The sequence below is a fragment of the Hyposmocoma kahamanoa genome, unplaced genomic scaffold, assembly GCF_003589595.1.
Source record: "Hyposmocoma kahamanoa isolate Upper Pololo Valley unplaced genomic scaffold, ASM358959v1 86, whole genome shotgun sequence".
Taxonomy (NCBI): domain Eukaryota; kingdom Metazoa; phylum Arthropoda; class Insecta; order Lepidoptera; family Cosmopterigidae; genus Hyposmocoma; species Hyposmocoma kahamanoa.
Window position 1 is genome coordinate 872,100 of NW_020654289.1, and position 15,590 is coordinate 887,689.

The following is a 15,590-nucleotide window of genomic DNA, read 5'->3' on the forward strand; positions in this document are numbered from 1 at the left end:
AATGTAATTCCGTTTGTTTTGTAATTAGATGTTTTGCGCGTCATTGTTATAGATATTATCTTTATTACAATAAATACAGAATATTTTTTGGAATATACGGAGACGTACACGCAGGTCAGTTGTTGGTGCTATACTATTTCAGTTAAACGAGAGGTTATATATAAATATAAAAGTGATATAACACTGATGAGTTAACGGAGTGTATGGCCCTTATTTCGTCTCTGTTTCTGGTTATATACCCGATGGTAACGATTTACAAATTTCTTTTAATAAATTTGACGTAAATGGGCTTAGCACTTCTCAGCACTAAGTCTGAGGCGCACACGACGTCCTCCTGCGTAGTGACCGGCTGTAGCTCGAATTTGCGCAGGATTGCCGCCACGCACGACTTCATTTCCATCATTGCGAAGCGTTGGCCTGTGAAAAATATATAGGCTTAGAAAAATTTCACACGAAACTCCGCTAAAATTACGTGAGCGCAATAAATTTTATTCGTGACAGTTTAAAATAACAAAAATCTAAATCAAAATTAGTGTTTCACATGCAACTTCTCTAATTAATAAAATAACCACCTATACAATTCCTAGATCCCGCACTAAAAGGAGTATAGGCGTAGGGATGTCGACCGACACTGTTCTCAGGCAGGAACCGATCAGGGTCGAAGACAGTAGCGTTTTTGAACAAGTCTTCACGGCGATGTAGATTATAGATGAAGATGTGACAATTTGTTCCTAATTTAATTTCGTATCCACCTGAAAGAAATTGATAATTATTTTCTTAATATATATGTACAGTTACCATTTTTTAAATTGAATTTAATTCATATAATAACAGTTTATTAAAGCAGCACAGCGAAGCGGGAAAACGGTTTCTTCTCAATGTCGACGTTACAAATTCTTGTGACGGCATGTACCTATGACGTCATTTACTAAGTGACGTTCATACATAATTATTTATGTGAGCGAATGTTTAGTGATTTTTTAATGTTATAATTCAAATAAGTACAAAAATTTACTTATTTAAGTCGTCAAACTGCTTTGCACTTTGTTGGCGAGATGTGCGCTCTTGAGTATATCTGATTATTTTATTTTATGTAATAACATGTACTTGTACTTATTTAGTCAGTTAACAGTAAACATTCACTAAAACGCAAGCTAAACGAGTACATTACTTAATTTTTTATCATGTCTTAAGCAATCTATGTCATTAAAAATCTTGAGAACTAAATATCGTGTAGGTAGTTATTTACTTTTACTAGTTTACCCTACCTTACTCTTTTTGTCATATATTTATTCCTAAACTTAACTTTATATATATTTTATTTATTTATTTGCGTCAACAAACAGTAGACACAATTAAAACTTATAACTATTTTTTTACAGTAAATATGTAATGATTGTGTCACTAACTCAGTTAACCACTAAGTACTAAAAAAATTGAGAAGTGGTGATGCATTTCAATAATAAATAACGAAAGAAAAAAATAATATTAAAAATAAATTTTGTGCTTATCAAACCAATAAAACGTTTAATAGAAAAAGAAAAAAGAACTACTGCATACGCACATGCGTTATAACGCGTAAAATAACAATATATTATACATATACATATATAATAGAACAAAATAACTTCATACATCCTTGTGTAAGTCCAAAATTACCTTTTTAAAATGTAATTAATTACAGCCACTATAACTAAACCCGTGTCACCCTGGTACCACATTCATTCACTCTATATTCACTCACTCATAGCTTCCTGCTTACCCAGCGTTACATTTTCCTCAAGTTTCCTCCCTATGAAATGAACAGGAGGATATAGTCGTAACGATTCTTTGACGCAACATTCTAAGTACTTCATTGAAGACAAATCATCTGTTGTGGCGTGTCGTGGAGAATCCCCGAATATCTCATTTAGTTCACATACTATTTTGTCCTGGAATACGTCAAAAATAGTTATTCAACAAATACGAAATAGACAAAGTCAAATAAAATAAGTCTTTAGTAATGTTATAATTATTAATACAAAGATCGAACATTCAGAAAAAATTCCTTCGATCCGGTCGGATTCGAACCGACGTCTTCTTGCATACCGTGCCATATGCTATACCAACTAAGCCACGGAACGAACCAACGGACCTCACGAATTTTTCTATGTGCTTGCGTCGTGTCTTGGTACTTGGTCTTTCAACGACTTTTTAGTCGTAGCGCCATCTATGAGAAATCTATTACAGATTTATCACCCAGTTAGTACCTTTACAGCTACCAGTCCTAGCGAGAGATGTCGCTATTCACTGTATTAATTAAATTTTTATTGAATTGATATTCAATTATTTTTTGTGAAATTACTCCACTAGTTTGTTATAATTATTAATACAAAGATCGAACACTCAGAAAAAATTTAGTAATTTCTTTAGTAATGTGTTAAATTTTGTTGTAAATCGAACTTTCCATTGGTTAGAATAATCACGTGACAACATTTGACCGGTTTATGATGCGCCTTCGCGCACCATATTTTTATGAAACTACCCTTCTGGTGTATTAGGTATATTTAAAATAATAATATTATATAAAACCATCGCATGCGCAATCCGAATTTTCAACTCGTTACGCTCCAGACAAACCTGTTTCGCCTCCTCCGCTCACACCAGCCTATTAACCTTTACCTTTAGGAACTTTTTGAAGATTGATGATTTTCTGCAATCATGTTTAGGTATTTTTGGCCGGCAAATTATTGAAAGCCTAACTGAAGAAAGACTTACATAGTTTTCTCACAAGTAGCGCCACGACTAAAAAAGCTGTTAAAACCAAGAACAAATATCTGCAGCAAGAACATAGGGAAATCCGTAAGGCTTAGTGACTCGTTCCGTAGCTCAGTTGGGAGAGCAATAGACCCGGTATAGCGAGGTCGCTGGTTCGAGTTCAGCCGGATCAAAGGAATTTTTCTTTGAGTTTTGTTCGATCTTTACATGAATTATGGCAAATTATTGTTAATCAAAATTTAATTCAGTATTACCTGGACATTTTTGTTATTGGCCAATAACATCAAACAAAAGGTAAGCCCGACCGCAGTTGTATCGTGTCCCTGTAAGAAACAGAGTAAAAAAACGCTCTAATAAAAAAACAATACTGTCATAAGACTAAAGTTGTTTTTTAAATTAAATAATTGAATTAACCCTGGTAGATAGATATATCATCTGTGTAATCTTATAACACAAGCAAATTGATATTTCTCCTTTTTTCTTTTAAATTTTGGGCTGTATGATTTGTATGTATCATTGCCGTTGAATATGATAATGAATTCATATGTCCAAGGCTTTGGGTTTTCAGTAAATTTAAAAAAAAAATAGACACACGCTTGGTATCTCAACTGATGTTAACCGATGATGTAACCTAACGTCCTGCCTTGAATAGTCCTAATTTGTACTTTCCGGGAAACACACGACGTTAGTAGTGTATGTATCCATTCTAGCCATTAAGAAGGAAGGAAAACTTTTCATGCGAACTTTGTGTTGGACTTTCTATTCCACCGAAGGAGGAACAGTGAGGGGAGAACTAAATTATAAAATTCTTGCGTACATTCTCCGAAATAAACCCGATAGAAAACCATAAAAATAAACATCCAACTTTCCGCGTTGGTCGAGTTTTAAGGTTGACAAGTCCCATGTGTCAGTAATTTCACCAACACCTTACCCTCACGCTTCAAAACCGAAACGCTCACATGTTCGATGCTCACGTTACTACTTAGCGACAGGGATGGGTAAGTTGGCAATACTTCCCAGAACGAACTCTTTCACAAAAAACTTTACTGCGCTGCTCTGTCGCGTTACACATTTAATGATTCTGAATAATGATAATCATTAAAATTTATAATTAAAAAAAATGTCTACATGTTGACGAAAGAGGTGAGGTTTGGACTTTTTATGATATCAAGCGACACGACGAACAAGTCGTTCGCCTGGTAGTAAGCGACACGCCTGTCCATACCCGTTGCAGTACCACTCAACATTGCTACTGCACCCGTCACATTGAGACATAACAAGTACCTGTAATTTCACCAGTACCCTTCCAAATCGGATCGCAGTAATGCTCTCATATTTGCTTGACGCCTGACGGCACAAATAATAAGTAAGGTAAGAACTTTTTCACAAGCAGCTCTACTGCTACTTTCCCTGGTTGATTTTGAACTATCACATTTTTGCTCTACCGAGAATGAAGTACTGGCTGACCTTGAAAAGGATGCCTAGCTTCTCGGCAGCAATTTTATAATAATACATTATAATTTAATTGTTACAGTTTAAAGCAATTTATTACTTGGTTTTTGACAACGACGCCCTATTTTATATGGCAACTTTTGGTTCTTCTTCACAAGTGCGTTGTGCAATTTGCGTTATAAATAATTATATTTAAACACCGTCTTACCTCGAACATAAACGTGTCGACTTCCTCTTGAATGCCCTCATCGTCAATAACACCTTCATGTTGAGCAGATATTAGCAAATCTAACATTGCAATCTTTTTCTTCTTGCTCGCCATTGACCAATCTTCATCATTTTCTTCTGGAAATTTAATCCCATTCTGCTCTATATACTTCTTCCTTTCCGTAATAACACTTTTTGTAAACGTCTTAACAATTTTTAATTGCCTTTTCGTCTCCTTTCCAATAGGCAAAAGGTTAAATATGATATTGCTCATTAAATAAGGTCTGCTAAATCGATCAATAAACAGCTTCCCAAGTTTATAGATCGCAGCTTTGTACGTTTCCACCGAACTCAGTCCGTCTTCGTCCATCCGAGTACCCATTGCAGTTTCTGAAAAATGTTCTTAAAAATTAATTAAACCCTGCAACACTGTTATTTACCATTATATCTTAATGAATTTAGGAAGATTTTGAAACATAAAAGTAAAAAATCGAAAAGTCCAAATTACTTTATTTGACAAGCATACAATAAAAATTAACAGCGCCGGAACATGTCAAATGGATCTATTACTCAGCTACAGAAGGCTGTGAAATACATTGACGTCACTGATATACTGCCATAGTCCGTCATGGTTAAGAACACACAAAACATTATCAAACATACACAAACATCTCAGTAAAAACGATGATGTCGAGATCTTAGGTTTTCGCGATTATCATACAATGGGAATGCAAGATTTTTCGGATGTTTTTTCATAAAAAGTGGATAAACAAATAAATTGAGCATTAGTAAACTTTTTAAAACACTTTTTAACCATAAATCTATTTTTTTTTTAAATTAAAAACAAAAACATTCACTGAACTGAAAAAACCAACTGACGAATTGGCTTTGTGACATGTTCCTTTTTGAGAATTCGATGTTGTATGCAATTGTCAAATATTTTAAATTGAACACCACCGCAAGACTCAGACATATTAACTAAACTAACGAATAACTCACGTATTTAACTCGAATTTTTGCTCGACATATTTCAAACTTTCGAAAACAGAAACTAGTCCGTGGTCATTTTTCGTCGAGTCACCGCCGCGGAAGCTCACGATGAAGGACCACGGAAGCTCACGATGAAGGACCACGGACTGGTTCGAACCATGTCGAGCAAAAATTTAACTTAGATACGCGAGTTAAGGTGGTTTTCCAGGTGGCAAGACGCAACGAGGCGAGATGAGAATATAAATTTGTATGGCAACATTTCAATTCTCTCCTCGCTTATCTTCGGTGGAAAAGGTCTGGATTGACGAGGATGAAATTGAAAAATTGAAATATTTGTTGATGTAATATTGAACAGTATTGCTGCCGGCATAGAGCATTATACTCTTTAACAGAAACATGATTTCTCGCGCGAGATTGTGAGGAATTACACGATTTGAGATTTGAAAAACGATGGTTTCATCTGATTCTACTTCCGTTAACATATAATAATAATAATTTACGGGACATATTACTTCAGTCGCGTATTTATCGCTCGATGAACTGAACAACACTGATTCTTCACTATCCACAATCACAGCGCGATATCGCGATGGCTCGCGCGAGCTAATAATGGTAACTTTTGGTGCAAATAGGCGGGCGAGATTTCAATTCTCGTCTTTCATCGTCTCTTCTCGCCTCGCCGGTGGAAAACTACCACTATCTGGTTAGTTTAGATAACTGTCAAATATTAAAAAAATGTATTTACCGGGATAGGCCGGGAAGTAATTTGTTTTTAATTTTGTATCAGGCAAAAATCAGGCTCTATCTATTCTTTGTTAAAAAAAAACGAACGTCGTTTCCGCACATGTTTGAGAAAAATAATTTTACCACAGATGGCGCTTAAAGTGTAAAATGACAGAACAGGAATAATGTCGATCGTCTTCCCATTGGATTTTTCCAAACTTTGTATCAAGCGTTGGCTGTTTTCTTCGAGTGTGATAAAGAAACGCTTCAGGATATTGAAATGGAATGCTGGAGTTAAAATCTTGCGACGTCGTTGCCACTTTGACCCTTGAATAAGAGAAGTATGACACATCATTATATCTGCGGGTGTTTGTACGAAATAGGGAAGGAGTTTAAATAAGTTATTCAACATTGTACAGTGTATTATTTAAAATACTGTCATTAGAATAGAGATAATACATCGGTTGCACCCTCTTTGCATCTCTAATTTTCTAGAAGAAATTGCAACTTAACAGTAACGCGCCTGTTGTACATGAGCTTATCCTGAGAAACGTGCATTATCATTTCTTATGTGCAGTATACTATATTTAAAGAATTCTTATTTTTTTATAAACCAACCACTTATTTATTTAGAATTATTTCTCGCCTCCAAGCAAACACCCTTTATAAAGCAACTCAATGGAACTCATTAGCACAAGAATAAAATAGTAATGAAACTTTAAACTTATCTATTCGTAATAAAGCTTCTGATGTAGTGAATTTAACATTTCAATTTCTAAGTTACGTGCATTTGTGAATATTTTGTACAACTACCTCTTGCTAATCGTGGAGGAAAATACGCATAGCGAAGAAGGTTCACAACGTGTAAAACATGTGAAGTCCACTGACCTGAATGGAGTCAACGTGGCGAACTATGGCGTACACCCTCACAGCAAGTGCGATGTGTAGTGGGTGGACGTCCACCTATTACACAATCTATAGAAATTTATGATTTTATTAATACATCGAAGTTTTACCAGTACTCAAAAGCAGTCCTTCTCGTAACCAATCCTTTAGAATGTAGTACGGTAAGCTTTTCTCAATGTGTTTTGAACTTGACATTACCGTCTGAAACGAAGCAAAAAATTTAATATCCCATTAACATCAGAAATAGACATAAATTGATAATCAATTGTGAATATGGAATTAATATTCATTAAGAAATAAATCATTACAGACATTCGAAATTCAAATGTAACGTCGCTTGCTCGATCTCAGTGCGACGTGAGAAGTGGCATTGAACCTATTTCGATGAATTTGCATCGTCCACCGTTGTTTGGCTTCCCTATTTTCTTAATTTTATTTCTAATTTTAATATTCACAAGATTATAGTATGCTAATGCAACACAATACAAAAACCGTTGCGTTGTCAAAGTCGTTCATTGCCGTATAGAGACGAGAACATCAGTGAGACAAATCTTGAGTGTGAACAATACCGTGTATTGAGTTCACGAGACCATATCGTTGGGATATCGAAAAACGTTTTTCGTCTTCATTTTCAGCATTGGATGGCACACATGCGAAGTTGATTGAAGCAAAATAATTTAAAAAATAGACCGGGTGGAACGGAATGACCGACAAAGCTTAAAGTACCACATTAAGAACCTTAAATACGTGAGTTTTATTTACTGTAAATGTAAAATAAGTACAGTTAAAAAATTCTTGTGCAGATATTGACTTTACTCTCTACTATACTCAAAAATAATAAGAAAACGAACCGTGGAGGTGTTCTATCAGACCTCCATTAAACGATTTATTTACATCACATTTGTTAAAATTGCAACTACTCAACTCAAGCTAAAATAGGATTTTTAATAAATTTAGTTTTAAATGTTGAACTCTTCGTTTTGAAGTGAATAAATTTTTGTACTATGAATAAAAAGTATTTCCAAATGTAATTGAAAATAGACTTATACAAAATAACGATCTCGCGATAATGGTATCAATAATAAATAAATAAGTAACAAGTGCAACTCCAGACGGCGATTTCAAAGCAACACGCAAATTTTTTGTGGGGATTTTTGCGAATCGCATTTGGCTGCGTTTTATTTTACGCTACTATTATAAATTAAGTACTTGACGCATGTTACAGAACGTGTTTATTTAATTTACTTATGGTAGTCTTATGACGCAGTCAATATGAATTTAATTCCTAACTAGGTCACTTAAAAAAATTTACTTTTCTAAATTTTTCCGGGTCCCACCACAACCACACCCCGGACACTCCATACAACAGTCGTAAGTTATTTACCTACTACTACTACATACACCAAGACGCTATCTAATTTTTAATAATATTACGCATTAATTGTATTACGGTTACACTTTACGTTAAAACGTTACTAACTAACGTTAACGTTAGTAACTTCAAAAAGGTTAACTCCCAATATTATGGGCAAATGAAAATTTACTCGCAACATTGATGTTTAAAATAAATTTATTTCATTTTTATTTACGACAATCTAAACAAACAAAAGCAAATTTTCCTGTGGAAAGTAACCTCAGCAGTTTTATGATCATTTTCGAACCGAGAATTGCAAATTTTAATTACATATTTCATCATTTTTGATACTTTTTGTCGCGTCTCGGTGACGTTGTACTCACTCGAATTCAAGATGCCTGTAGGCACCAGTGCCGTGGGTACCGTTTGGAGGCGCAGATTGCGCATCTATTGTTTACAAGTGTGACATCATTGCTCGAAGTAATAAAATAAAATACCCGCACAATTCATCATCATTCATATGATCATTGATCAAAGGAATCGACTGGTGGGGTATTATTTGCTGATCAATGATGGAGGTTAACGACCTATTAAAAATGTATAATTTACAAATTTATTTTCTAACTAGTAGTTGTTCCCAAACAGCTGTTGATTGTATGATTTAGGGTTGACAACATGGACTTTTCAAGCAAATCTTTGTCATTGAATAACTCGGAAACTATTACACTTAGAGCAAAAGACTTTCAGTACAATTAAGTACATATTTAAGACTCTTCAGACTTTATGGCTTTGTCGGTCGTTCCGTTCCATGCTGTATATTATTCACTCTAATAAATTATATAACACGTAATGTGAATTGCCTAAGCATATATATTTATTGGACGTCATTGTTTATTAGGACGTTATTGTTTCGACTAATACAAAATTATATTAATGATCTTACTATTAATGATATCTGGTAAGCATCGTGAACACTTGTACCCTTAAGTGACTACACGCGGAGAACAGAAAAACTTGTTTGTTGTACATACCTCGATGTCCTCGGGACGACTAATGTTGACAGAACCGTGAAATGGCATCCACCATCCGAATAGTCCGTCATATTTTGTATTCCACTCTGCACTTAGTTTCAACAATTCAACTGTATATTGTAAACAGAGCATTAATTACCCAAATATAGTGGCACTTCTACAGCAAATTATATATTTTTGTTATTATTTTATATAAAATAGACACACACTTGGTCACAATCTCAATGTGACGAAGGAACGGCGTTTGTCTAAAATTTGCCTATTCACTCTAGCTTTGAATAGTCCTAAATTGTAGTTTGTAGGAAACACAGACGCCGTGGACGACGGTAGTGCATTATATTACTCTGCCAGGCGCATTAGGAAGCTAAGCGCTGGTGAAAATGAAAGGAATGAAGGAAATGATCCAATAGAAAACCGATTTGAAGTCTTTTTTCTGCGGTGGTCAAGATTAGGTAGCATGGACTCTACAACAGTGTTGTTACTAATAAGTCTCTTTGTTTTTCTCCATTCATTACATTCTTTAACAGACAAAAAACAAACAGGTATTATCCAGGAAGTAGAGTTTAAAATAAATCGTTATATCAGCGCAATTAGAAGACTGTAGTTCTCAAAATTCCCTCAAGATGGCGAAGATTGTCTTTAAATTTGTCATAATCAATGGTGGAAAAAAGGTGTTTCACATATAAAGATGTGTGTATATATATAGCTACAAGGAGCGATATAGAGTTATTAAAACCACCAAATATTAATTAATTACTTTTTTCGAATTCCGTATTTCCAGTTGAAAGAAACTCCTCTATTTATTCTATTCAAGAAGATAAATAACCGTACATGGGTAAGACCGTCAAAAATATCACTTTTTTGTCTAGTTTAAGCGTCCAGCAGTTTTTTTTAATAAAACGTATTAAAATTACCTAGTGTCAACGTTTCCCTTTTAAAATACGAAATTTCTGCTAGTAGTTCGAATTTATGAACATCTGTTGTACTGTGTTTTCGAATGTAAATAAAATACTTTTAGAGCACGATCACAACGATTGTCATGCAAACTAAAATGTCCCAAAATTCGTAAATAAAATTTTAAATTACATTTTTTTCTTAAGATCTACTAGCAAACCAGCAAATCTCGCCATTCCGCCAATATGACCGTCAATATGCGGGGCGCCATGCTATATCTAAAACTAGGGCCGGCGGAGAGTGACCAATCTCGTTACTCTTTTATTCTCTGTTTTTGTAAAAGGTCACTTATCTACTGCATTTTTTACACGGCATCATTAAAATTATATTAAAATCCAACTTCGACTTCCTAGGTCAGTAGTTTTGTCCTACGATGCAGTAAAACCATTTCTGGGAATCCGGAATTCGAAACAGTAATTAATTATATTTATTGGTGTTAACAACTCTATGTCGCTCCTTATAGCTATATCTATACATGTGTCTATATATGTGGAACACCACCCCGACCATTGGTCATAATCAATCGACTCACCTGGATTAACGAGGAGAGTCAATGCATTTCCAATAATAAAATGCTCCTTGGGACACGGTAACTTTCTAACCAATCGTATTTTCTCGTTATTCTTAAAGTACCAATCTAGTGCCCACAAAAGTAGTATAATTAACACTAAATACACTATCATTTTGCTTTCTTCAATGGATGTGACTGAGTCTTGCATTACTGATGAGATCCAGTAATGTATTGAGATAACTTTTGCCTAACGCAAACTGTTGTCTTGTGATGTAGGGTTAAAATGTTATCCAACTGGCCCACAGAGTCTAAAGTTTTAAAATTTTTGTTTTACTAGTGTACGGTATCTCAAAGCAAAAGAACTTCCAACACACATACAATTTTAATTCGTTTCGGACTCGCGGTTGCATTGTAGTATATTTATTATGAATTATTTTTATTAATATTGAGCAGAAAAATTGTGGTTTGGGCACATGATGCAGATGGTTGATAGTAGAGCGGTGTAACGACGATGTGGAAGGGAACAACGCAAAAGGATGGCCACGAAAGACGTTTTAGATCACATTGAGAATGTTCTTAAAAAGCTGGAGGGCGTAATGAAGAGAATAACAGAGCTTGCATGAAAATATTGATGAATGTAAGTGAAGCAAGAGAGATTTGCCTTGTGATTGAGAGTCTCTTCTTACCTCAGTTGGAATCCAAATGGCTTGAGTATGTACATTATGTGTATAATCCTGAATTCTAAAATATTTTTTTCAAACAAGAAATTTTATTGTAATTATTAATACAAAGATCGAACACTCAGAAAAAATGTCAGACGAAAAAACACTCAGAAAGGTGACGAAATATCATAGATTTCTCATAGATGGCGCTACGGCTAAAAAGTCGTTGAAAAACCAAGTACAAAGATACGACGCAAGCATATAGAAAAATTCGTGAGGTCGGCTGGTGCGTTCCGTGGCTTAATTGGTATAGCGTCTGACACGGTATGCCAGAAGACGTCGGTTCGAATCCGACCGGATCGAAGGAATTTTATCTGAGTGTTCGATCTTTGTATTAATAATTATAACAAACTAGTGGAGTAATTTCACATAAAAATAATTGAATATCAATTCAATACAAATTTAAAAGAAATTTTATTCTAACTAAATGAGATATTCCATATCGCCTATGCATTAGTGGTATTAGCATCCAGGAAAGTACTGCCACTTTATCAATTTCTGTCGCCAAGCGGTAATGTGAGCATTACTGCGTTTCGGTTTCGAAAAGTAAGTGTGCTGGTGAAATTACAGGCACGTGGGACTTGTCAACTTATATATCAGGATGTCAGGTGCAGTGCCCCTCAGATTTTTGTGATTTACAAGTCTGAGTGTCACTGCAACTGTTATAGACAAGCGTGTCGCTTACCACTAGGCGCACTACTTGTTCGTGCCCTTACTTAGAATTATAAAAAAAAACCGCTCACATTTTGTAAAGGAAAACCCTTTCTCGATTAAAAAAATTACATAACGATCATAACAAAGATAACCAGTTCAAATAGGTCCCACTTTTATTACGCAACATGTACAATTGTTTACGGCTTAGTGCAAAATTTATTTTTAATGACAGTTAAAATATAAATATGTAGATAATAGCTATCAGTTCTTAGTGTAATTAATATACCGTTTGATCTCAGCAAAGTCAGCAAAGTCAAGTAGCAATATCTTCCAGGTAACCTACGAGTATAGAAATTGAAGAGTTGGAAAGAGGGGTGCAACCAAAGAATATCTTGTAGTAAAAGTGTTTTAAATAGATGCACTCACATCAATATATATTATTTTTATTACAGTATTTTTATATGAAATTAACGAACGCTCGGACGTTAAGCGACGATGTTAAGCAATTGTCTAGTAATTAGCCCTAACCTTGAATAGCTTTAATGTTAGCCAGCATCAGGTTGCATTAATCCTTATAAGTCACTTTTATTTACAGATGATCTTAAGTTATAGATTAATCATTCTGATACTTTATGATACAACATGTTAAACATTAAACCCTTCCAAAAGCTTTCCACATGTCATAAAGATTTAATTGCTCATTAATTTTAACGTTAATCGTATTTTTCACAGACTGGCCCGCAAAGCCAGCCGATCCCCCGAAGGCTGGGCCAAATGTCTTCTCGGCGCGTGCTACTCTCTGTACTTCCTGTCGCTGCCGTGCCGCATCATGCTGAACCGGGGAAAGGAGCATGCGACGCTCAGGGAAGCCTTCGAGCTCCTCGAACGAGCCACCAAGTTGAGGGTACCTTGCGATGAGGTGAGTGACACCACGAAACATTCTTTATCAGCGATTATTGCGACGAAAATGTGATATCTAACCAAAGGCTTACGCGCAATTGTGTATTAGGGTTGCAGAAGGTTACCTAGTGCTGGAGATCTGGTGACCTAAAAACAGGCATTAGCGAACATAATAATTTGATCTTTTGTATTGCATATATTTGGTTTGTGGATGGGTTTTTTTATGATACCAAGAGACGGGACGAACAAGTAGTGCGCCTGGTGGTAAGCGACACGCCTGTCCATAAAGGTTGCAGTGCTATTTTAAATCTCTGAAAAAAGATCTGAGCGGCACTTAAGTTGACAAGTCCCATGTGCCCGTAATTTCACTCTTAAAACCGGAACTCAGTAATATTTACGTTACTGCTTGGCGGCAGTACATCCCTGGACGGACTCTTTCACAAGGAGCTTCGCGGCGACTAAATAAATATTACAAAGCTGTGGTTTTAGTAGAAGTGCGGAGTTTTCTATCACAGGCATTACTATCATTGCCCTACCCACAAATGGCCGTCGGGTCTAATACAAACTTCACGAAAAAAATGTCCGAAGATAACCTACAAACGTAGTGACATGTAACGAAGTGTAAAAAGAACTAAAACATTTAATTTAAAATGTAAAGTCATTGCATTATTGTCTAATTTTGCTTGCAACAATTGATGCCCGAAAAACAACATATTCAGCTTCTACTGGAAATTTAACAAAATACACCATATTTTGCTTCGACTGAAAATTACTTGAACACAAGAGTAATGGAGAGCCTTTAATATTAATTAATTTTTACATATATTATTATATCGAATTTTGTACAAATTCACTTAAAGAAATAATAAAGAGTAGGGCAGATACATACATACAAATATTACAAATGTGAAAATAAGCGTGTACTATAGAAATGTACCGATAGTTATTCCAACTAAACGTAAAGTCAATAATATCCGTAATTCCGAAATCGGTCTCTTTCCATCTTTTGCGCATGCAATGTGTAGAAAAAGGACAGTTAGCTATTTGATTATTTTGTTTGCTTTTGTAATGTATATTTACAATTCATTTATATATAAATTAAATTCTATACAACTGTACAAAATAACACTTTTAAATGATAACTATGATAACACAATATATTTGTTTAGTGAAAATATGATACAAAATCCTGTTTTTACACTTTACCGCAGTAATTTGTACAAGTTATTATTAGATAGTACTGTATGATTGACAACCGCGCTGTTAGTCGAACAAACGAAGACTGTTGCGCGTTTGAAGCTCTATATGCGGTTTTAACGCCCTATAAGTGCGTACACTTCTTAGCGCGTACCTGACGTCCATTTGTTGGTAGGGCAATGATCACTATGCCTAAAACGTGACTCCTATTACTATGATTGTAAACTGGTAAAGAAAATAAACTATTATTATTCTTATACAGTCTGTTTCTACATAGAATGAGTTATGAATACACTACATTACGTTTTTACTAATTCTATTGACAGTTCCCCAGTTTTAATAATCTATGCCTTTACAGGTTTGCTACCGCGTCATGATGCAGCTATGCGGTGTCCACTCGCTGCCGGTGCTGGCGGTGAGGCTTCTGTTCCTCATGAAACGAGCGGGTTTGCAGCCTAACGCTCTCACTTATGGCTATTACAACCGATGTGTGCTGGAAGCTAATTGGTGTCAGGACATGCCCAGGTACACACGCAGATCTATGATAGAAATTTTACAAGCACAACATATGTTACACTTGCTCGTGCCTAATCATATCAGATCTGTAACACGAATTTATTCCTAGTATGGACTTCAGTCTCTTGAACGGGTATTTTAGAACCAGAGAACAGATGTACTTGAGATAATACTTGGAAGGGCCAGGACTTACCTCGTCGCACCTGCACGTCCAGTAATTGAGTTTAATACAATATCCAAGGTTTTCTTATGGTCTCACTACAATGTCTGCACTTTTTGATTTGCGAATATAAGTTTCATGGGATTTATAATATTATTGAATGAGCTTTTTATAATTTATTTTGAGTATTACTCGCGGACACTTGTACTCTTAAGATATTTAACTCGGACGACGGTTTTGAGGTAACGGGGAGCGGGTGAGAGGGAGAATGGTGTTGCCAGAAAATCATGTTATATGCGTTTGAGTTGCGTTTAGTGCGCGATGAGAAAAATACTTAAACTAAATTTTATTAATTAATAAATGTTATAATGTGCCTCAAAATTAATTGTAAACTTTTAGTAACATATGTTTTATAAAAGGCATAAAATATAAATTATTATTTTTACATTTCGGTTTGCCCGGTGGTCTAAAACAAACATTTTGAATTTTTAAACGGGAGTGCCGACTCCCCTCAATAGTACAGCCGGGGTCACGAACTCGGGTTCAAACGCACAGT

The 15,590-nt window shown here is 35.2% G+C and overlaps 2 protein-coding genes across 3 annotated transcripts in view; one reads left to right on the forward strand and one right to left on the reverse strand.

Moving 5' to 3' along the window:
- Positions 1 to 11,080, reverse strand: LOC113234628 (cytochrome P450 4C1-like). Of its 2 annotated transcripts, none has more exons than XM_026469985.1 (9): positions 10,907 to 11,080; positions 9,421 to 9,530; positions 7,146 to 7,236; positions 6,274 to 6,456; positions 4,418 to 4,806; positions 3,012 to 3,080; positions 1,763 to 1,931; positions 573 to 752; positions 1 to 417 (listed from the first exon to the last, which is right to left on the reverse strand). In XM_026469985.1, the coding sequence occupies exons 1-9, from the start codon at positions 11,055 to 11,057 to the stop codon at positions 254 to 256; spliced, it is 1,506 nt and encodes a 501-aa protein (XP_026325770.1). In that variant the 5' UTR covers positions 11,058 to 11,080; the 3' UTR covers positions 1 to 253. The 2 variants fall into 2 exon arrangements, with proteins under 2 accessions (XP_026325770.1, XP_026325771.1); XM_026469986.1 differs by having other exon boundaries at positions 9,421 to 9,577; positions 10,907 to 10,926.
- LOC113234845 (DENN domain-containing protein Crag-like) overlaps positions 11,071 to 15,590 on the forward strand; it is a 23,467-nt gene continuing 18,947 nt past the window's right edge. Inside the window, exons 1-3 of the mRNA XM_026470368.1 lie at positions 11,071 to 11,108; positions 12,994 to 13,180; positions 14,717 to 14,883. Of these exons, the coding sequence (XP_026326153.1) occupies positions 11,071 to 11,108; positions 12,994 to 13,180; positions 14,717 to 14,883 (392 nt within the window). The remainder of the gene's footprint in view (positions 11,109 to 12,993; positions 13,181 to 14,716; positions 14,884 to 15,590) is intronic.

What these genes read in the sequence shown, in the direction of transcription:
- LOC113234628 (XM_026469985.1), bottom strand. Translation starts at nt 11,057, where the DNA reads ATGATAGTGTATTTAGTGTTAATTATACTACTTTTGTGGGCACTAGAT. An exon ending in GTCGTCCCGAGGACATCGAG is followed by an intron (nt 7,237 to 9,420) that starts GTATGTACAACA and finishes GCTTCGTTTCAG; the next exon opens with ACGGTAATGTCAAGTTCAAA. An exon ending in TGAGGAAAATGTAACGCTGG is followed by an intron (nt 753 to 1,762) that starts GTAAGCAGGAAG and finishes AATTTCTTTCAG; the next exon opens with GTGGATACGAAATTAAATTA.